Raw genomic sequence first — 23,629 nt, forward strand, 5'->3', positions numbered from 1 at the left:
TTGCCTGCAGATGGCACAAAAACTCGTGTTCCTTATAGCAGGCAGCTTTGGTGATTAATGTGTAAAGATAAAACATCACCCTGAAGCTTCTTGCCTTCTTCAGTGTCTGATGTTGGTGAGTGTGCATATGCCATTATCAAGACCTGAAGAAGAAGGGTCCTCTTTCAGTCTTGAAAAATTAATTTTCTTATAATTTTTTTCCAAATTATTTTATTTACATGTGTCTCTATTTGGATGGATAGCTTGTCCACCTTAACTCTGTTTTGTTATGTATAAATTGTAGTACAGATGGCCTATGAATTAATTACAATCTTAGTTTTCTTCCTTGGAAAATAATGGGAAATACTAGTTTAAAGAATTTCTTTAGAGCACATAATGAGCCTCAGGCTTGCAGGAAATTATGTATGTTATTCCAGCTCATCCTGACACTTAATCCCTTCACAGAAGTTCAGCAGGGTGGAAAATAGCCAGTATGGTCAAGAAAATTCATTTAGGGCTGGAGTTTAATTGAACATTAAAGCAGCAAAGTTGTGTATAGAATCTTAGACACACTTTGCTTTGAAATATTCCTATCAAGTGTGGGAAGCAGATTGCATTGGGAACTTAGTGACTCTTGAGTTACTGAAGAAATGCAGGGCTCAGAAGGTATCAATGCTTAGAACTGAAAGGTTTGTGGGTGACTCTCTCTATATCAGTGTCCACACTGCAGTGGTAGAGAACTCCAGCTTCAGAGAATTTTGGTTTGTTACCCATTTACAGGATGCTGTGAATGAGAAGGAGAGAGAAGAATTACAATGGCAATCTCTTTTATTTACCCAGGCACTGAAAAGCACTCTGGGGTTCCCTCTGATCCGATTTGAAGATGCTGTGATCAATCTGGATCCTTTCACTCGGGTCCATCCTTATGAAACTCAGGAGTTCATCATTAATGACATTCTGAAACACTTCCAGGAGGTCAGTGTGGTTGGGATTATGTTGTGGCAAAGGTTGAACTTCTCTTGGTTGAGGAGTTCTCCACTGAGGATGTGGGAACTCGTTCCTGACTATCAAGTGTTAATGCTGTGTGCTTCTTTGGTCTATGGAGAAGTAGTAACCCAGAAGAAATCTAAGAATACACTGCATTTTAAAATGAAACTGTTGTTAATTTTACTGGTATTTGTGTGTTGATTTCTCTCATAAACCTACCTGGATTGGCATAAGCTTCTCTTGTGGGTGGGGTGTTTTTTTTTTCCCCCCTCAATCTTGTTGGTGTAAATGTGGTGCATAAGAAAAACTTCATTCTTCCTCTTGATTTTACAGGAGCTGCTGAGTCAGGCAGCAAGCATTCTAGGGTCTGTGGATTTCCTTGGCAACCCTGTGGGTCTACTGAATGATGTTTCAGAAGGTGTTACTGGACTTATAAAGTATGGCAATGTGGGTGGTCTCATCAGAAATGTCACTCATGGAGTATCAAACTCTGCTGCAAAGGTAAAAATTGTGGTATTAAAGTTTGCTATAACAATAAACAAAAAATAGTCAAAAATAGAACTATTGACCATGCTTAAATTGCTTGATCTTTGTTTTGTAAAAATGACATTTGAAGTGTAGGTTTTTTTTTCTTAAATGCTTTCAATACATCCCAGGGATGCCAGAAACAGGAGTCAGTGAACCACTCAAAGCCCCCTTACTGCTGTACAAATACTTGCAAGTTACATCAACAGCTAACCAAAGTGAGAAATAATTTGCTCCTACATGCAAATGAACAAACTGTGGTAAATTATGTATATAATCTACACAGAGAGAGAGCACTAGAGAAAGGTGGAATATTTAAGGAGTTATTTGGTATTACAGGAGTTGTTAGCTGTTATTTTTGAGAAGTGATTAAGCTGAAGTGAAAAGCAATTATTAAGCTGACACTTGAGGTTTGTGGGGTTTCGTGCCACATAGCAACAAACTAAAAAATTTTGGTTTGTATTTATCTGTATTTATTTCCAAAGTCTCTGCATGGTGAACATTCTTTTGTCCTTCCTGATAACAGCTGAAAGAATTCAATTATATCAGTGAAAATAACTGTATTTAGTGCCCAAGAGAGGGATGGTCTGAGGCAGGAGTCAGAAATAAGAAGTAGTTTGGATCATGGTTGATGCTGTACTTGGTAGTTAGCAAACATGTTCTTGAAATGTTTTGTTATGCACATGGTGTGTCAGCATGAGTCCCTTCATGGGTACAACTGCAGTAATTTTTGACATGAGGACATGTTGGTAAGTTTGGTTTGGTAAAAATTCTTTACTTTCTATTTTTATCATTTTCCTAACAGGTAACTTTGTGTGTATTGTCAAACCTTCCCCACTTATTTGTATACAAAGAAATCTGCTTTTTCCCTTCCTTAGTGAAAAAAGGTAATTCAGAAGATGTGAAATGCAGAGTCTGTATAATTACAGAGAGGTCAAGACTGGCACCAACAAACCTAGTCCATCACCAAGTGCACAGCTGGATCTGACCCAGAGAGCTGAGCCATGAGGAAAGATGACATGCACATTCTCTGTCATAATTGTCTTGTTTGCAGATTTAGCCTATTTGGCACAATTTCAAGAAACTCAAACAAAATTCTATGTTGGTATTCCTGCTTTAATCTCCTAGTAGGTGCTGCTGTAATTCTCAGCACTGCAAATCCAAGCAGTCTGGTAAAAGATTTGCTGAGCTTCTGGAAGGCAGCTGGATCTGTCTGCAAAGGAGTCCTTCTGTCCATGCTTTGTCCTCATGGCTGTAGTCTCTGGTGACCCATCCACTCCACCCAATCGAGTATGTTTCTTTAGAGTTTCCTTTCTATAAAGTGCTGTTTCCTCATTGCAGTCACATCTGCAGCAACAGTCTCATAAATCTTCCTTTAAAAGGCACGAGCCTTCCTCTGTTTCCCACAAGGGCAAGGTCATTCTTTGAACTTTGGAGTCATTTGTAACCAAGGGGTTTGTGAAGGAAGATTTTCAAAGGCAGAAGGGCAGTTGGATGCTGAACTCCTTTCAAAATTCAACAGGAGCTGAGTGCCTGCTTCCCATTTATACCTTTGAAAATCACCCCATGTACTATTTATTTGTCTTCCCAGGTATTTTTTCTTTCTCCTTGATATATCAGAAATGTCTCTGTGATGCAAGTCTCACACAGTTCCCTTTTCAAAGCCTTCTATATGGTTTATGTATTTGTCCTTTTGGAACAAGGAGAGAAATCCATAATTTAAGAAGGCTTAGTAGTACATTGTGGAGCTCCTTGATTAATCCTCTTTCCAAAGGTTGAATCTTAATTCTGCTGCATAGAAGACAATGGTAAAAAAGGCTCAGTCAGGTTGATTTCTTCTTTATGTGTTGCACTGCTTTCAGGCACTTAAATCTGCTTGAAAACTAAGCCAGGAATGTCCACAGGATAAAAAAAACTGGCATTTCAAGTTGAGTTTGGGATATGTTATGTTCATGGTACAACACAGAAATTTGTCTTTTACTTTCTGTTCCACCTTCCTTGTGCCTTATGAGTGTGTCTAGGATATGTAAAGTATTGGTTAAAAAAATTATGTGGAGAGAAAAAACAATTTGACTTAGTCAAGAGAGGCAAAACTGAAACAATAGGTCATTTTCATCTTGCTGTTGGTGCTCCAGGAAGGTATTTTTAAGGATATTTTCACTGCATAAATTTTCACCTGATTCAGCTGTACCACAGAGAGCTCTTGTCTTTGCAGCTAATTCCGTGGATCTGGTGACTAAAGCAGCCACAACTCGAGGAGCCTGTGTCCTGCACAGGCACTGAGGGCTGGCAACAATCTCCATTTTGGTTGTTTGACTACCTGACTTATGAAGTGTCTAAAATAAAAATCTATCCTAGATGTTAAGATGAGTTAAGGTGTGAATAGATAGATAAACAAAGAGTAATACTATAATCATGGCTTTTAAAGTAACACTGCTCAACTGACTCGAGAATTAAGCTATTGGAGTTGTATCTGGTTTTGTCATTTTATTGCTTTTCTATTTTATAGTTGTGCTGATTATCCCTGTAATGGCTTTTCCATGCATTTCAGAGCATGCAGTGGGTAATGCCTTCTTTCAAGTAGAGAGCTGCAGTGTATTTAAATTGGCACAAAACCTTAGGTTAAATAAAGTTCACTACAGACAGTTTTGTAGTTTTTATCCCTTGGAGATTCCAAGTTCTGTATTTTAAAAAGTTCTTTGATCCTAAATATAGACACCAGAGGGAATTACATTCCCCCTGAATGGAGCCTTCTATAGTTGCCATATGCGTAGAAATGTCTCACATTCTTGGCATCCACACTTTTTTTATTTCCCCCGTTAGGCATGATAGAACTAAATCCTAAATTTCCCCTGTTTCAGATGTGTTTCAATTAGAAATGAATATTGAACACTGAATTAGCAGCTGAACAAAACTGTTCTGTAGTTTGTGTTCTCCAAATGGAAAATAAGTGTGGTTGTATCTGTTATAGGTGTTATGCTGACATAGTGAAATTCCTGGTGGGGAAGGATTAAAAAGATTGACAACTTGTCAATACTGTATTTAATGTACCTGATTTCTTTCTACCTCTACCATAAATTGTCTTACCTTTTAGGACTTATGAGCAAATAGTAGTGTAGCTGTTATATGACTCTGTAAGGTCATAAGATCTAGGATGGAAAAAATTGTTGTGTACCTCCCTTTCTCTTGAGAAAAAGAATTTCATGAACTTCATGAAAGAGCCTTATTTTCATACTGAACTTTGAAGTTTCCATTTTAATTAGGCTTCTTAAGGAAAGGTAAGCCATCAGTCAGAGCTGCATTTCCCTGTTAGGTTTTTGGGAAGCAAGCAGGGTTCTGGGAGACAAGGTTCCTTCCAGAAGGAGGCACCTGAGATGCCAAAGCTTCCCTAGAGCAGAGTTGCAGCAAACTGCATTTGAGTGTCTGTTTTCTTTTATGGCTGATGAACCTTTCTGCCCTGGACTTTCATTCCATCTATTTATTTCAGCTGAGTTCAGACTGATGGCAGAGGTGCTCAGTGCTTAACAGAGACAGGAAGAGAGGTGAGGTGTTAGAACCAGATAAGAAAACTTTAAGACTAGTGAGGATGCTCCAGGTGAGTGTTTGGCCTGGAGGCATTTGGTGAACAGGAGCATGAAAGCAGCACAAAGGGAAATGGAAGTTTTAACCCTCCTTGTGAGATAAATCAAAGCAGAATCTCAAGTGGTTGGCAGTGACAGGAAGATAAAGATAACTGAATGGAAAAAAAAAAAGAGGAAGTAATAAAGGGATTATTTAAAAACAAATCTTGAACAAGTGTTTGACTTGCATGAATGTTAACTTGAACAAACTTGGCAGTAAATACAATGAGAAGTGGCTGTACCAGAGCACAGAAGGAAGGTCCAGTTTGAGCAGGCTCTACCCAAAAACAGAGAGAGAGGTTTCTAAAAAATCAAAGCTGATGATTCCTTTTTGTTTAAAGCTTCTTAGTTCACGTAACCAATCACTCCTCTTTGATACCATTCAGAGGCAAGAACAGCTACCATTCTCCCATCTTGGGACTAACTGCAGTTAAGCTCTAGCAACAACATCAAAATGCCAAAGAAGTAGCTGAAAATAAAATCATGTCTTGGTGTCAGGGAACTCCTAACAGAAGCCTTTGTACATGAAGTCTGAGAAAGAAATACATGGTGGTGTTTTCCTCAGAAGAGTCTTAAACAGAGTCATCCAGTGATGCTGTAGAAAGGTCATGGTGGTGTTTGGGTTCTGAGTTTGCCGAGTGTCCTACTGCTCTATATTTTCATGGTGTTTGTTTGATTCCTTGCTCTTTTCCTTAACTCCTGAGAGCAGAATGTGTGTGGCTAGTGTCAGTCTCACTGGATAAAGGTGAGGAAGGCCAGAATACATGTCATCTTCAACCTTACAGATTAAAATTCATGTTTTCCTTCAGGAAAGCTGGCAGTCATCCCTTACAAAGGGTAGTTGAGGTATTGAAATAGTGGGTTTTACTGTAAGTTTTTCTATTCCAGATTTGATTTATACAGTTTGGGTCAAATGTAGCATTTTTTTTGTTGTTTTTTTTTTTTTTTCATTTTCTTCTGTGTAATCTTTCTCTTTCCCAGTGTAGCATAGAGGCTCCTGCAGCCTGTCCAGGTGGCACTGCAGATCATCTTCAGTTTAACTTGCATTTCATCCACAGATTTGCAGGTTCACATGAGCAGTGAGAATCTGTATCAAAATGTGTAGATTATGAGGTGGATAGCAATTGAAATTCCCAGGCAGAAATGCTGAGTACATGAGGGATATTACAGATGAGGCCATTTCCCCATTTCCTGCCAGTTTGAAAAGACAGCAAGTTTTATGACCAATTAGTGGCAATCAAAAGCCATGGAAAGTGTCAGTTTTAATGTGCAGAACATCTGGTATCTGTAACTAGTATCTTAGAAAGAGGTTTTGGGATAAAGGATCATCTTTGAAAAGTTTGAAGTATTTCTTCCTGGATTTCATTTGTACCATGGGATTAAATGTGTGTGGCCAGCATCTAGGTTAAAAGTTTTCTGCTCAATTTACACAGCTTCTTGTACAAAGTGAACACTTCATTCCAGTGTATTTTTATGTGGAGAAATGGGTATAGGTAGATTGAACAGAAATAGTGATATATTCTGTGGGAAGAACTGGTTTCATGTGGACTTAATGTCCTAAATGTGCCCCATTCAAAAGCAAACTACACATTGGAGGCAGCTTTGGATGAGCCTTACCCAGGAGAAATTGCTCAATTGACCATGAGAGTCCTGTAACAATGCAGCAACTGCATACATGGAGATGCACAGCTGGATAGAGGAATGTACAGGTGACCATTGGACAATTGGTAAAAAGAGAGATTAGAGAGCTTTAGGTTTTACATCAGCTCTAGAGCTTCATTTCAGAGGGGTTTACAAACTGATTTTCCTGTAAAATAAAATGTACTCTTCCTGTTTTGCTGACTCATTGGAGAATTCAGTGAGCAAAGGAGAATTTAAAATGAGGTATGCGAAGAGTTGCCAAGTCATAAGCTGTGACACTGGAAATAAGCATTTATCATAGATGAAATGAAATTTAGTTTTAACCTGCAGTTTTTGAGTGGTTGCATGTCAGGCAGACAGGCACATCCATCCCATATATCACCATTAGCATCTGAAGGAGAAAAAATGGGGTGTGGGTTTGAAATTCATCATTTCAGTCTTGATAAATGGCTCAGTGCACCTCCCTACTGTGCATTTAAAGTTGTAGAGTTGAGTAGAATATTAAATAGTACAGACTTAAACTTGAAGCTGCTTAGCTGTGTATCTGTGAGGAGTGAAAAGAGTGTTTCTATGTGCAGGGGAGAAGGCCAAGCTGTACCAGGAGATCCAAACATCTCAGAGATGTTCACTATTTACACACACACACAGAGGATGGCAGGTCAGTTAATGTGCTTGCATGGGCTTTCTTTCAAAAAGCCTGTTAGTTTTTAAACAGGAGGTTTTTTCAGATCCCAAGTGTGGTCACAGGTGGTCATGGCAGAAAAAGAAATTGTCTGGAAAGAGCCTAAGTGCTGCAGTTGGTGCAGATGGAAATGCTTTTGGAAATCAAAATCAAGAGAGCTGGTCAAGATGATGTTAAAACCAAACCTAATGTGGTTTCTCTTTGTTGTTACCTTTTAACTCAAGGTACTGGATCTCTTGAGGCTTTTTCTCTGATTTTCAGTATATTGAGGCGTTTAAGGAAGGGGGGAAGGAGGGCAAATAATTCCATTCCCAAAAAATAAACAAACTTGAAGACCTTCAGGTTTGGTAAGAGTTAAGGCCGGGGGGAGGGGAATTATCTGTTAAGAGTATTAGTTGTTTAATAAAGCACAGTTGTCCTCCAGATGAACCCGCCAGTGACTCCGCAATTGGGGTCATTCCAAGTTCACGCTGTGGACTTTTGACTGCCTTCTGTGTCTGTGAAAACAGCCGGCGGTTCCTGCAGGGATCACTCATTCAGCCCTGTAACACAAAACTATTGCCAGCGGGCACCTGCTGGTGCGGCTTCCCGGGAGGTGCCGGGGGAGCGGCCCCGCGGCCGGGGCACGGCGGGCCCGGAGCTCCCCCGGGACTCGCGGCTGATCGGGCTCCTCCAGCCGGCCCATCAGGGGTTCCCGCGGCCGCCAGCAGCCCTTGTCAGCATGCATTAGGAAGCTCAGTTAACGATGGGATGTGAGCTAATTAAAGCTCCTTTACTTTGGGCGTATGACATAAATAGGGGTGGGGAATGCTGCAGGGAATCTCAAGGAACATGTTTGTTCAGTAGGAAAAGCCGGCGGCTCCTCATGGTTGTCAGTAATTTGGAGAGGGTCAAAGTTTATGTTGCTCTGAAAATGAGAAGCTGATTATCGCTTTTTGCTGATTTAGTATTTTCCAAATTAAGAGTGTGTTGGTGCTGTTCAGAGTGCCAGGACTCGTTTGTCTCTGCACAGCTTGGCTGGGTTATAAATGCCTTGGAGGCTCAGCCTGAACTGTCCTTTCTGGTTAGGACTGGATCGAAGAGTTCACTTGGTCTGTCTTGATGTGTAAAGGAAGGTGTAAAAGTCTAGAGCATATAAATATAACTGAATTCACAATCTTCCCTGCTAAAATGCCCCAAGTAATTTTTAAGAGACTGACCAACGAGATGACAAAAGTACTTTGGGGAAGAGCTTCATTTGAAACCTGACAAACAAACTCCTGTTATGTTTTCAAATAAAGGCATTTTACTTTTTAGTCCCAGTATAACACACCATTGACCACAGTGATAGGAAGGGAGGAAGCTGTGTTTGTTGTCTGTGCCTACTGGTGGCCAATTTGTAAAACTGAATATATACTGCTTCCACTCTATAACAATGTGTGTGCTGATTAGCCAAGAGGCTGCTCTAAAAGTTATTTTTATGGTAAATCACAGAAATATATTACATTTCAATCCTGAGACATTGCAGTAAAAGCAGGGAAATTTGGGCTACAGAATTTACTGGACAGCTTTATCTGTCCCGCTGCACCCAGTCCTTGTGTATATCCAAGAATCTGGCAGGGCTTTCTGATTTTTGCACTTTCCAAAGAATAGCAGCAAGATTTGAGGATGACCTTTCTTAACCACAAATCCTAACAGCATATGCATGTCTCCTTAGCCTGGAGCATGTACATTGTGAGGATTTTTTGCCTCCATAGGCAAATGCTTGATTTGTAACTGTTGTAATTTATCAGATATCAGCATAAAAACAGACATCAGCATAAAAATTGGCTTCTTCTAAAATACCTTCAACAGGCTGTAGAGTTGTAGGAATAAAGGTGATTTTAAATGATGTTGCTACAACACAAGTGACCACGAAGGATTGAACTCCTTTCTAAATGAGTTCTGCAAAGCAAAGATGAGAAGCAAATAAACCCTTTGGTTTCTGATTTACACACAGTTCATTGTGAGGTTTGCACAGAAATTGTAAGTGATCTATATTTAATTTCATCACTTTCTCCCTTAACATTCCAGCTCGGAATGTTCTGCTTTGCTCAGTCAATAATATTTGTAGATGCACCATTCTCTAATGCTAGAATTACAATGGAATGTTTGGACTCAGGTCATAATTGTGTATTTATCCTTTTGGGATGTCTTTAGAGAACCAGGCAGTGCCAAGAGCTTAAAAAGACTTTAAAAGATTACTTAAAACTTATTTCCATGCTGTGTGCTTCATGCATCTGGCTTAGAGGGAACAAGCAGTCCAAAGTCGAGTGTTCATTTGCTTTGAATTCTTTTTGTGCCCCATAAGCCTTAATTGTTTGGCACCAGCCTTGGTTCACAAACACTGTATATGGGTGGTTTTGTTTTTCTTCTATTGCTTGAAACAGCAAGGGATATGTAGTCAGTGGTAAAAGGTTTTTGTGGTAAAACTTCCTTAATTTTTGTGCCTTTAAAAAGAAAAACAAAAGACCAAGTAACCCCAAACATGAATAAATCCGTTTCTTGTACAGATAGTATTTCATCTGCTTTTGCAGATCTTGGTGAAGAGTTAGTATTGATTGTTGACACTGTGTAAATGTAAAACAAGAAATGATGAATCATTGATTTACTTGAGTCTTCAGAGGAGGAGGCTGAGCCCAGCATGCCCCAGGCTTGCAGAAGTGCAATAACATCTTCAGTGATTGTGGTTAGCATGCTCATGCAAAGATAGTATGCACAGTAGCATAAAGTCCTGGAATTTGGAGGAAAATGTCATATTTCACCCTCCCTGGGAGGATGAGTTTATGTTCCAGCAGGTAGGCTGAAGTGCAGTGGGGGTTGTTCTCTGCTTGCTGTGTGTTACCAGTCAGTAGCTTCATATCATCCATGAACTGGTGTGGGATGAAAACCAGGGATCCAAGTGTCTTTAGAGTGTAGATCTGGAAGAAAAGATCAGCGTCCCTCTGTAGCAGGAAAGTGCAGGAAGAACCATCTGCTCTGGGGACAAAAAGGGTGAGAGGGGGCAGAGGGTATCTTGTGATTCATCCTTGTCTGAATTGGGAAGAATGCAGAGATAAATGACCAAGTGACTAATTTTTTTTTTTTCATCAGCAAGTAGACAAAGAACTCATGGAAATTAGGGTAGAGAAGAGGGAGCTGGTTTTTACAAGTCCCTTGATTAGTTTCATGTTTGTTCCACAGACTGTTGTGTTTAGTTATGTTGGCATTTGCAGGGTCTTGAGTAGGCTTTGAAGTTTCCAGGTCACACCTTATTAACAAAAGCTGAGGAAGACAAGGGTGGGTTGCACTTTTGGTGTCACCTTCGTTTATCTGGAGCCTGTTTGCTGTGTGACTGGGTTAACAGCTCAATAAGGCACCATCTCTGCTCTTTCACAAGTTTTAAAATCTCTACCTCAGCAGCTGACATTGCACTCCCCAAAGGAGGCATCTAAAAGCAAGACACATAGGGGGCAAAGGTAAGTCTTCTTTTGTGCTTCAGCTTGTTCAAATCTCCCTTCAGAGTTTAAGCTGGACTTAAACTCCTTAAATTTCTGATGCTTGCTTAGGTTTCTGACCATGAGGTAACAGCTGAGGAACTTGTTCTCAATACAGAGATAGACTGGGCAGGAGGAGTTGTGCAGGTGTTTTGTTAGTTGTGGGGTTTTAATGTTAGAAATCTTTAATTTCCTTATTGTATAGGTAGATACAATCCTATTAACTGCAACAGACTTCAAAAAACATTTCAGGGTAAGTATTTCTGAGGTGCAGAGAAAAGTTAAAAAGAAGTATCAAATTGTGATCCCCAGCAGGTGTTTATTTCACTCAGGTGGTATTACCTGTGGTGGGTGATGAGGATGGATGTAGGTGTGATTCAGATCAGGAATCAGGGTAACTCTGACACCACAGTCTGAACCTTTATTCAAATACAAGTCTAAACCTCACACAGCAAGGGTGAGTTGCCCCAGTGCCTCGCAGCCCTTCCTGATGCCTGCGGAACATCCCCTTGTTTGATCTTCCCTGGCATTTCACCTCTAACTGGCAAACTGCACCACAGAGCAGGAGGGGGCTGGTCCCAGCTGGAAATGACTCAGGAAGGACCCACTCACTGTGCTCACTGAGGAAACCCCTTGGTTTGCAAATGGTGCAGATGCTGACAAAGGTTTGGCTGCACTTTGTATTAGATGAGGCCAGGAAACAAGCAGTCCCAGGGGAGGGGGGAGAAGGAGCTGCTTCAAAAAGTAATTCAACATAAAGTTCATGTTTTGTAACTAACGTGTGCTGAGTTCAGATTTTGTCACCTGAATCAGGGCAGAATGGAAACATTTCATGGTACGTTTGGTACGTTAAGATCCTTAAATTGTTTTGCTTACATCTATAATTTAATGCTTTTTTCTAAATAACACAAACAAAAATGTCCCTGTTTAACTTTGGGTTTACAGCTAATGGAGTTTGACTTTTAAACTATGTGCGTGGGATTTTTTTTTCTTTTTCCTCCTTACTAAGAAAAATACACCATTGCATTAAAATTCTGTCTACAAGTAAACAGGATTACTATTGACAGTTAGGTGTCAGATTCTGTGTAATGGAGGAAGGGATATGTGAGGAAAGACTGGATTGTATTCACAGGAAGAGCTGGGGTATTGGAGCTGGAAAGTGTTGGTACAGGTGGGGGGTATGCTGTAAAGAGAGAATACCAATTCTCATCAATAAGTTGGTTTATTCCTTCTGGCTGATTGCCCAGTCATGCACTACTGTAACTTCTAAAACATTTTCTTGAAAAAGCATTTTCAGGTCTTTAGAGATTCTGTAATGAGGTTTGAATTTTGAAGACCTGTTGAGCCTTTCAATCTTTATAGCAACTACTCTAATCCACATAAGCAAAGTATTTTTCCAGAAAAAAAAAACTAACCTTAAAACCAGTTCATAGATAGCTTCGGGTCAGTTTGTATTTCTAGGCTAATTTTTTTTTAAATAACATCTGCATTAAGTTCATAACAAGGTCAGAAGGAACTCAGTCCATGATCACTGTTTAGTCTCCATATGATCAAGTCACAAGAAAGGTCATGGGATTTAATTTTCATCCCTGTTGTTAAAATCTATTTGTTTAGATAACTGGAGCCACTGGACTGGTTTGTCTTTAAGCTGAAAAGGAGTGTTTCAAACCAGGACATTGTGTCATTAATGAAAAAGAAACAGCCTTAGAAGAAACAGCAGAGAAAGGAGGGGAACTTCATTGTGGCACTGGGCCCATAAATGAACTGTTTGTCTGGTTCTTTTTTAATATTCAGTGTATCAGGGTTTCACACCAGGTCTCAGTTGTCCTCTGGTGCACACCTGAGCTATGGAGGGGTTTTACTGTGGCTGCTGTGGGTGCAGAGGAGATGGTCCATGAGACATAGGCTGGTCCTCTACACAGTGAGGTCCTTGTCCTGGAAGAGCTTTTGTCATGCAGGACACCAGGGACCTCAGCACCCTGAGTGTCTGTGACACTCCTGTGGTACCTGGTCCATTCCCCAGCCCCAGTCCTTCCACAGGGGTGGAGAGGATGAAGTTTGTTAATTTCTTGAAAGGAGATACAAATGCTGCTAGTAGTTGACAGTGGTACAGGAGGTGTCCAACTACACATAATCAAAAACCAGATCATTTTTGGAGAGTATTCCAACAAAATTTCTTCTAGAAATTTTCTATAATAATAGTGTGAATACAAGGCAGGGTTTAAGGTTTTTTGTCTCCTTTTCTTGTCTCCCTCCTTCCACCAAGCTTCTGGTTTCTGTCTGATTACGTTAGACTAAAGGTCAGCAGATCACAACAGATAATTTTTATTTGGTGCTTTTCCATTGACTTGCACACAGCAATGGTCAGAGTTCTCAGAACAAATCTTGTTTGAACATAATGTTCCCTTTCATCCATGAGCATGTCTCCAGTCCTCCCCCACACTTTTCAAGGTAAGTGTAAGCACTCAAAATGCTCCACACACACACACTCTGGGTTCCCTTGAGCTTTTGGTTTGCTACCTGTGGATGCTTGCTGCAGGTTAGGATTTATTTTTTTTTTATTTTCTCTCAGGGAATTTTCTCACATGTGTTGCCTAAAAGATGATAATGACAATTCTTAAGAGAGACAAAAGATGTGCTGGGATGAGGAGGAGGGAGAAGGGTGCAGTTGGCTGCCCTCTGAGCTGAGGGGGCTTTCTCTTGGGAAGGGCTCAGCTCTCTCTCACTTTCCCTCTGGAATGGAGGGGAGACGGCCGGGCTGTGGTTGCTGAGGGGAGAATTCACCACCAGCACAGAGTTCTGTCTTTTACTGCTTCTCATCCCGTGAGTGAGGCTTTGCTGGTCACAGTGGCCATTGAAGTGGGACCTCATCAACGCCAAGCTCGCTAGAAAGGGCCCTCACCATCTGCCCAGGTGCCTCAGGGGAAAACTTGGCACCCTGAGGCTCTCTGAGGGAGTTCTCCCAGCTGTTGAGTGCTGGGATATCCAGACTGAGGGTGTCTGGCTGCTGCTGCCCAGCCCTGCTGCTTTGCTGCTGCTGTTTGGGTTTCCCACTGTGCTTTAACTCCACATCGCATGTCTGCCTGACCCCGACTCCACAGCGCCTGCTATGAACATTCTGCTACACCGTGTTTGCCATGCCAGGGGATCTGCCCGCCCCTGCGGTGCCAGCCTGCGGCTCCGAGGTTCCTGCTGCAGTCCCTGTTGCCGTGCAGAGGGCCCCGGGCCCAGCTGCCCCCGGGAGTTTGCAGGGAGCCCCTTTGTCTCTGCCGGCCCGCCCGCCACAGCCCCGGGAGGGAGACCCGGAGCCGCCACAGCGCCCCCTGCTGGCCTGGGGGAATCACCGCACCCACCCTGCCCGGCCGGGAGCCAGCAGCGCCCCTGCTGGCTGTGAGCGGAACTGCACCAAGGGGAGGAGCCCGAGGGGCGGGGCTGGGGCTGGGGCTGGGGCTGGGGCTGGGGCTCTGCTTTTGGCTGGTGTTGCTGCCATCCTTGCTGCTTATTTGTCTTGCTATACATATAGATATACTAGTAAAGTCCTATATATATACTATATATATATAAGTCTTCCATATATACTTTTATATATATGCTTTTATAATATATACTTTAATATATATATGTGTGTGTATATATAAGTATACCCATATATATACTTATATATAAGTATGTATATAAATATGTATGTCTTATATATGTCTTTTATATATATCGTATATATATGTCTTATATATACTATATATAGTGTATATATATGATATACACTATATATTATGTATAATATATAATATATATTACCTATAATATATAGTGTAATAAATAGTGTATATATTACGATTATGTGTAATATATAATATATATTATATACTATATATAGACTATATATACAATATACTATATATACATAATATATAGTATATACTATACATGTTTATAGTATATATGTGATATACTATATATATAGTATATCGTATATATACTAGTATAGTCTTGCTATACCTATAGTAGACTAGTATACTATATCTTTTCCTGAAAGTCCAGTAATTTCAAAGTTATTTGGAGGGAAGGGGGGGGTCATTCTCCAATTCCTGTCTTCCTTGGAAGACACCTGTCCCTTAAGCCAGGACAACACTTCCTAGCACAGCTGGGAATCCTGTCAGGATGTCCCCACCTTGTGCCATGAGTGTGGCCTGGCTCCCACTCCTTCTACAACACAGCCACTTCTACCCTGAGTTACTGTAAAAATTTAATTAGCTCTTAAAAATGTTGTAGTTTCATGACAGGCATATTTGCCTCGAAGCTTTGCACATATTTTTCAGAGGAAAAGCTTTACATCTAAATAGCATTCCTTTAGGTTTTGTGGGCTGAGTAATGGGCATTGCTTTTGGTACATCTTTCAGAGATTTGGTTTGTTTTGGCTTGGCCACAGTAGTTGGGGCACCTCCTTGTCACCTCAGGATTCCAGCTGCACCTGTTGACACAATTCTGAGCTTTCTCCATGGCAGAAGGATTGGATGGATTCTGATATGTATCAAAACGAGTTCTATACTTGTGCATTTCACAAGTAGGATTTAGGAGTTTTCTACTTAGGAGAAACAGCTTCTGTTCTTCCAATAACAGGAAGGGTGTTCTCTTGCAGTTTGCTGGGACTTTGTCGGATGGTTTGGGAAAGATCATGGATAACAGACACCAGACAGAGCGGGAATACATCCGGTATCATGCTGCCACCAGTGGAGAGCACCTTGTAGCTGGAATCCATGGACTTGCACATGGTAACCCTTAGCTGTAATTCTAACTCATTTCTCTCTTGAAAGGGATGATCAGATTGCAGAGAACAGTGGCTGTTACTGCTAGAAGCCTGGGCATTGGAGCTGTCAGAGGCTTTATGCTTGAATTTCAGTGCTGGCAGGTCAGGGTGGGGGCATTGTTTGGTCTTCAAGTCAACAGAAACTACATTTAATAAACAGGGTTTTTCACATGTAAGTGCAAGTAAAAGCTTTTTTTGCAGATTAAAATGAAAATTACAAGGAAAGTTCATCCGAATCATCCATTGCTTTGTAGAGGCATGAAATACACAGAGAAACAGTTTTTTTGAGGGCCAGACATTTAAAAAAAAATTAGTATGGCTGGGTTATAGCTTTCTTATATTTGATTTAAGTTCCAGAAGCCTGAGTTTTCTTGGAATCAGTACATCAGTTTAAAGTTACATTTCACCAGTTGGGTTATTTTGTGGGTTTTTTCAGTGTACTAAGAACTAGAGACATTTATTTGTGTAAAGGGTAGTGGACTAGTTTTAATTTGGCCAGAACTTCACATCGATTTAGTTCATGATTTATCTGTTGAAGAAGGTTAAATCAATACAAGCCAAGTTTAAATCAAATATTTATATTTTGCATCATCTTGGCTCAGTTATTTAAATGTTAAATGTAACTGTTGCAGCCTGTGCAAAGCTGATTTGGCTTTGACTAAAAGAGGATCTTTTCTATGCTGAGAAAAGTCCTTTTGCTTTGGTCACACAGAGACACTGTGTAGGTGTGAAATGAGTCATGAAAGGTTCCTCTCACACTAATGTGCTGAACAGTCTGCCATAAATTGGTAGAAACACAGGAAATCCAAATTATCTGAATCTCTGCTGAAAAGTCCATTATAAAAGCACTTCACTGTGTTGTGTTATCCAGTAATTAGTGAGACTCTTCTAGTCCTAACTCTGTGGCATTTTTAAATGTTTCCCATTCTGTTTTTTTAAAAAATAAAGGAACTGCTAATTACTACATTTCAACAGACAGGATTTAATCATAAACTATAGTTACTCAAGAGGAGAGATTTAAATACTTTGTGCTGCCTGAGTTTGGCAGTTTAGATCTGCCTGGTCTGTACTTGACTTACAGACCTCAGGGGAGCCCTGGGCTGCTGGAGGCTGGGCAGGTGAGTGCTTCAGCAAGGGCACTAGAAACTGATATTTTAATCATGGAGATGTGAAATCTCCAAAGTGTGTTCTCAGATAATCTGAACTGTTCCAAGTCTTTTGAAACCTCAGTAGGTGCTTGATTTCTCAGAGCACTGAAGTTCTCTGGAAGGGAAATGTGCACAGAAATGTCTGTCACTAGCATCACAGTTAAAGTCACTTAAAATTACTTTAAAGACATTTTAAGTGCCAGTTTAAAATAATTAACTTAATCCAGTAGAGAAATGCACTGTTTTCTGTCTCAAATTGTACCAGCTTTTGTGGTGATGGAATTTTGTCACATCCTAAGTAACCACTTAACCTGTGCAACAGATCAGGACTCCTGGTGTAAGTGCAGCTGGAAATGAACCAGCATAGAAATACTTTTAAATACACATATTTAATGATTAATTAAATATTTTTGTGGGGGATAATATGGTCTGTGCATATGTATATGTATGCTACATATACAAAGTATAAAGTTATTGGTTAGTGTAATTGAGTTTGAAAGTTTGTGTATTAATTAAATGCACAATAAACCGTGTAGGCAGAGTGTCACATTCACATTTTCTGAAAAATCCCTTTGCCCGGGATTTTTCTCCTGGGAAGCTGAGAGGCCTCAGAGAAAAGGAAAATAATAATTACCTCACTTGTTTCTCCTGTGTTTTGCTCGTGTGGAATGTGTTTGGAGATTGTTCACCCACAGGTGATTGTTCCATTGCATTCTGCTGGGAGTTGTTTTCACTCTTTGGCCAACTGGGGCCAGGCTGTGTCAGGGCTCTGGAAAATGTCAGGAGTTTTCATTATTATCTTTTTATCATTCTGTAAGTATCCTCTCTGTATTCTTTAGTATAGTTAGTATAGTACTCTTTAATATAATATAGTTATATTATAAAATAATAAAATAATGAATTAGCCTTCTGAGAACATGGAGTCAGGTTCACCATTCCTGCTTCTGTTGGGGCATCCCCCCAAATACAACAGCAGAGAGCATCAGCTGGGTGAGGTTCTCTAAGTTTCGCAGCCAATAATTTTGGACTTCTCTGCTGCTCTTGTCTTTGGCAGGTATCGTTGGAGGATTGACAAGTGTGATAACATCGACAGTGGAAGGTGTGAAAACGGAAGGAGGGGTCAGTGGTTTCATATCTGGCCTGGGCAAAGGGCTGGTGGGCACTGTCACCAAACCCGTGGCGGGAGCGCTGGACTTCGCCTCGGAAACCGCGCAGGCATTGAGGGACACCACGACCCTGAGCAGCCCCAGGTCAGCCCCCAGCTGGGATTTCTAATCAATAATACTCTAAAACTGTGTATTAATGCCTGCTGCAACTTCTGAACTGATTATCTTTCCTCAGGCAAAGCAACAGGAAGCAGAGTTAACATGAGCTGTTATCAGCCCATTGCATTTCATTTGTTTTTTGTTTAATTGATGGCATTTGCTGATACTTTAACAAGAGGGAAATCTGCCTGGAAAAGCTGCAGCATAAAGTAGGAATTGTTAACCTATACCATTAGATGAGGCAAAATTTTTAGAGAGGCTGTATGTAGTAAAATTAAAGTTCTGCCACTGAATCCTCACAGTTTTCCCTGCTCTATCTCCAGCTTCCATTTTGCTGTAGAAAAACAGTTATTGAAAGGTTTGAAGAGTTCTGTCATCAATATAGTGCTGCTGTGTTTTAATTTTTATTTAGTGCAGGGTTCTCAGTTATGAAAGGGGGTGGCTGTGTGCCCTTATGTGCATGTGCCCATACTCCTGTGGCTGTGAGGTGTCAGCACATCAGGACAGATGCTTTGGCTTCTTCTTGTGGTCAGTTACTGTTGTAATGTGGGCTCAGCAAAGTAATAATGGTTTTGCTTAAAATAAATAAGTGTTCATTAGCACTGACTGTGAGTGTGGCAGAGGGGAAGGACCAATTTCTGGAAGTGCTGCTCGAGAGAAGAGTCTTTGTGTTCTTTGTGGCCAAGAGTTTGCTTTGTATTACTGTGCCAAGAAGTCCTCTTGGAGGTACATGAGACCTGTGTGCTGAAGTGAAAGAAAGCCCTAAGTAGGTTTTGTTGTCAGAAAGCTTGGAGAAAAATGTTTGAAAAATGCTGGGGTTTCTATTTGTTTTGTCTTCCCATTTGGCTTTTCCATTTCCTGTGTTTTATTATGCCACTCTTGGAATTCTGAGGGGTCTACATCAGGATTCAGTAAACAATAAGGCTGATGGAGTGTGAGTGAGGTGCAGGAAGCCTGAAGAATTACCCTAGGTGGGCTTTGTTCTGAAAATGGAAGTTTGTACATGTGTGTCTTAGATATTTAGGACTTAGTCTGATTTGTAAAACCAAGAGGTTAAGGATTGAAATTTATAGTAAGTGTATTTGCATGCACAAAATTAAATGAGAAATTGAACAGCATCCCTGAGAAAATTCAGTGTTTCGCTTGTGAGCGTCTTAATTTTGTGACTGTGCAGGTTGACTGATATCTGTGAAGGTGGGGAGAAGCACACCTGTCTATGTGTTAGCTGGGCTTCTGGTTGAGCAGTGTGTCTACTGTAATTTGAAGAAACATATTCTTAAAATTCATGTTTTGACATGCTTCTGTGAGGTACAGCCTGTCCACAGTAGGTGTTATCAACAGTTGCAAACTGGACAGCAGCTGGGGGAGAGAGGGCAAGAAGATCTCCAGCCTGCCTGATCTTGGGCTTGTGTTTCCTTTGGGAAATATTTCTCTTTGCCTTGTTAACTGTCAGTTAAGAGGTTAAGACAGATGAGCTGAACCATGTTTTTGCTTCCCCTAGATTTTGAAATCCTGTTGTCACAGATGAGTATTGTGAAATGATTTTAGTGTCTGCACACAGTCTGTTAAGTTTCTAACCCAACAACCATTTATAAGATGAAGGAAAAGAAAAATGGAAAAAAAGCCTCAACCTTTCTCAGGTTACTCAGTTACTACAGTTCTCCAGTCTACAAAAGTCTAATCAAAACTTTTTTTTTAGCTAAACAAATGTATTTGAGAATATGTAGATAGTGTAAGGGGTGTGGGGGGAGGTGGGACCAAAATGCCACCTCCATCTGTAAGCAAGCTTGCATTCACATCTTGTTTGGTGTGTGGGTTTTATTTGCTTGTATAATGAAGGAGCCAAATTGTGCTTTTGGGGGGTTAAGAAGCCCCACAGGACAGGGTTTGTCTGTTTTCTGGGCTGCCGTGTCCCGCTATCCCCCCGCCGCCTTTGTCACCGCTCAAGTATGTGTGGTTTGGAATGGCAGGAGAACAACGTTCCAAGCCCAGGCTGCTGGCTCTGCTTGGAGTGTGCTGGCCCATGCAGCCTCTTCCCAGCTCAGCACACAAGAGCAGCCTTCCCTGATGGATAGGACTGGAAATGCATGGCAGGAGCTGGTCTCCAGTGTAGTTTTGAACACCTGAGTGTCGGCGATGGAGAGAGATGGGGAGACTGACTTGGTGATCAGAATCCCATTTTATTGTGGGCTACAAACACTTAGATACTATTGCAGGGAGACTGGTAATGTGTGCTACAATGATTAGTTAAAATCACATACACAAACTTATGCAAATAACAACATCCCTTGCTTGCAGAGTTTAATGGGATTTCCTTTTTCTGGTAAACCCGTTTGCTTGAATCTTCTTGCAATCCAGGTCTAATTTTCAAAGTTCTGTTTACTTTTGCCAAGGCATCCTGGTATCAAATCTCTTATGTTAACCAGGTCCAAAGTCCATCATCTGTCTTGTGTCCCCCAACATTCCAAGACCTGAGGACTGAGTTCATGAGTGTGACAAGAGCTGTTTGACCCTGTGCACGTTCCTGGTGCTGCTGCAAAACTGATTCAGCCATTTAATTGCAAGTTGCATTTAAATAGTAGGATAGGTAACTGTAAATTATAGGCCCCTTGCAATTCTCTAATTACATGGTTGAATTTTTAAAAAAGCTCTGAATTTCAGCTGCTTGACTTTAACCATTGGATCAGGTTTGAGTGGGATGAAGAATTTTAATTGAGGCTGTTGGCTTTCCTAAAAGACATAGTCTAATTCCAGCAAATCCACTTCATCAAATTCTTGAATGGAATGGAACAGTCTGCAGCATGTGTTCCTGTGATCAGGCAACATGGACATGAGTAGTTTTTGTCTTCAAATGTGTTGATTTGTGTTGGAACTCGTGCAGCTGGCACGTGCCTTATATTGGGAACATGGAGCCAGACCAGCATGGCTGAGGCACAGGTGAAGGCTTTAGACCTTAAGGGTGTAGTTTCACAGCTGATTGGTTTAAAGGGCAAGAAAATATTTTTTTAATCTGACTTTAGGCTGGACTTTTTCAAGGCTAATCTTATGAACTTATTATTTAATCATAAAGATGCCCTACTACTTCTAAATTTAATGCAGAAGAAAGCATAAAGCAGTTGGTGGAAGTACAGCATACATCTAATTTATAAACAGTTAATGCCTGTGATTCGATACCTTTATTGAGAGGGTTTTATGTGTTCCAAGTACTCCAGTGTCACATACAACAGTTCTGATTATTTCCATATTTTTCATATGCTGCCAAAAGTTTTAAAGCCCAGTTCAAAACAGGAAAGCTGTTAATTCTCTGGATATGCTTGGAGAGCTCTCGCCTAGAAACGTGTTTTACGTCCTGGTGCAGCACAAGTAAAGAACATTTATATTTAGATGTGTGTCTAACCTAACAAGTAGTGCAGGAAAGTGCCTTTATGGCTTTCTCTCAGGCTTCTGCCAGATCAGTGCAAGTTTAAGATTATTCTTGGACTGTTGCTGCAAGAGTTTGTGTTCTTTTCTGAGTCACAATGTGAAAATTAGAAGTAGATAACTCTGTGACCTCCCCAATTCTGATTAATTCTGTCCATTAACTAGACTGTTATTAGTAAAGAATATTTTGGTATTGGAAAGACATTGGTGGTCAGAGAAAATTGTTATGTAGATATTTGATTCTTTTAAATGTACTTCATGTGGAAAGCAGCAACCTGTGCTAGTTGTTCCTTTGCTCATCACTTGGTGTTGTGCAGTGAGGTTGCAAAGTTTGATGCAATGTCAAAAGCAGATGATTATAACTCTTTTTTTTTTTGCCTTTTTGCATCCGTCTCTATGTTAGCTGTAATTTGCATTGTGAGCTCAAAAGCAGTGTGGTTGAGAGCATGAATATCAGTGACACTGAGCAGAAGTAGGAAATGAGTACCTGATTGTATGGAGACCAGCTCAGCCAACATACTGCCATGAGGTTCTCAGGTGTAACAGATCAATATTGTTTGAACCCTGACACTTCTGTATGTGCTCCAGACTTGGTCCTGGTCTTGGACTTGATCTAGATCTGACTTTACAAGTCTTTACAATAATGTCAGTCATGTATGGGCCCTTCTGGTCAAGGGAATGTTGCTATTATCCTGGTAAGCCCTTCCTAAGATTTTCCTAGAAGCCAGAGAGAAAATGTATTTATCCGTCTAATCAAACAATTACTTGAGCAGAGTGATTTCCTTCATATCCTTCCTTCTTTTTCCCAGTGGGATAACAGGTCTGCATGATAATCTGTTTTCTTTGAGCAGATTTGTCCATTCCTCTCCCTGTTGCACAGCTGTAGCCATGGGCTTTTCCTCATTGTCAGCCCAACCTCCTGTGCTCAGTCCCTGTCCAGCTGGATGTTGTGGCCGACATTCTTCTTTTAGTAGTGCCATGTTGTTACATGTGCCATGTTGCCAGTGCCATGATGTTCCAAGTAAGGGCAGGTCCATTTCCATCCCTGGTGAGAAGTGCTGCATCCAATGAGCCATGCCCAGCTCCTCTTAAGCTGCTGCCTGGGCTGGGCTCAGTGCAGAAATCTGGGTTCAGGTTCAGCTTGATGTTACTGTGTGCAGTAAGGGGTCTGGAAAAGGTGCAAGTTAATGAGGGAAATGCACTGTGTGGCATGAGTCTGGTCAGGTATGAATGGAGAGCTGGCTGAAAACAGACACTGTGGGTACAGATCTTGCTCCCTTTCCAGTGCAACGTTTCTGGAGGCCATGGGAAAGTTTCTTGGGGCACACAGATGTTTGTAGTAGGTGACTAATATTTTCCAATTCACTTAAATCCAGGATGCTGTAATGTCAGCCTGGCATAGTCCATCAGAAATAGAAGCAATTATGAACTTCCTTCTGCAAAGAGCAGATAAAGCCTTTGTTGGATTTACTACAGATTTATTCTACTACTTAAATGTTGTGTAACATGAAATATTTGCTTCACAAAGTGGAGTTCTTATTCTGTGTGCCCTCTTCACAGTATTTAGCTGATAACTTGAATGCAGCTAGACAGGGAGAAAGTTTTTGTCTTCTGGAAATACTTATATTTCTAGAGCTTGCATGTTCTGACTATCTTCTGTTTCTAGAGCCTGCATGTTCTGTCTAACTATCTTCTATTTCATCCAAAGCTCTAGGACACAAAGGCCAAAAAGTAAAAGGAACATTTCTTACTGTTTGGTGTTTCCTGTTTTCTGGCATTACTGTAGATCACAGCATCTCTGCTAAAGGATTCTGCTGTCTTGGTGTAGTCTGTGTAACACTTGTCTTGTGAGAAACAGTTCCAGAGAGCTGCAGATTTAATTAGTCTGTATTGGTGCCTCCTAGAATAGAATTGGAGAGTCTTTGGAAAAGAAAAAAAATCTATTCATGCATGACCATCAGCAGAACCAACTAAAAAGTCATTGAAGATTGGGCCATAAAGTATTTGCAGTTCCAGTTCACAGATCTGCCTGTTCAGAAAGAGGTGGGATGAGTTGGGAGC

The 23,629-nt window shown here is 40.8% G+C and overlaps 1 protein-coding gene across 4 annotated transcripts in view; it reads left to right on the top strand.

Moving 5' to 3' along the window:
• VPS13D (vacuolar protein sorting 13 homolog D) overlaps positions 1-23,629 on the top strand; it is a 102,672-nt gene that overhangs the window by 63,177 nt on the left and 15,866 nt on the right. For all 4 annotated transcript variants that reach the window (XM_050982564.1, XM_050982567.1, XM_050982565.1 and 1 more), the window contains 4 exons: positions 820-954; positions 1,300-1,467; positions 15,568-15,700; positions 17,938-18,133. In XM_050982564.1, coding sequence (XP_050838521.1) covers positions 820-954; positions 1,300-1,467; positions 15,568-15,700; positions 17,938-18,133 — 632 coding nt within the window. The remainder of the gene's footprint in view (positions 1-819; positions 955-1,299; positions 1,468-15,567; positions 15,701-17,937; positions 18,134-23,629) is intronic.

This window comes from Serinus canaria, chromosome 21 (genome assembly GCF_022539315.1).
Source record: "Serinus canaria isolate serCan28SL12 chromosome 21, serCan2020, whole genome shotgun sequence".
NCBI lineage: Eukaryota > Metazoa > Chordata > Aves > Passeriformes > Fringillidae > Serinus > Serinus canaria.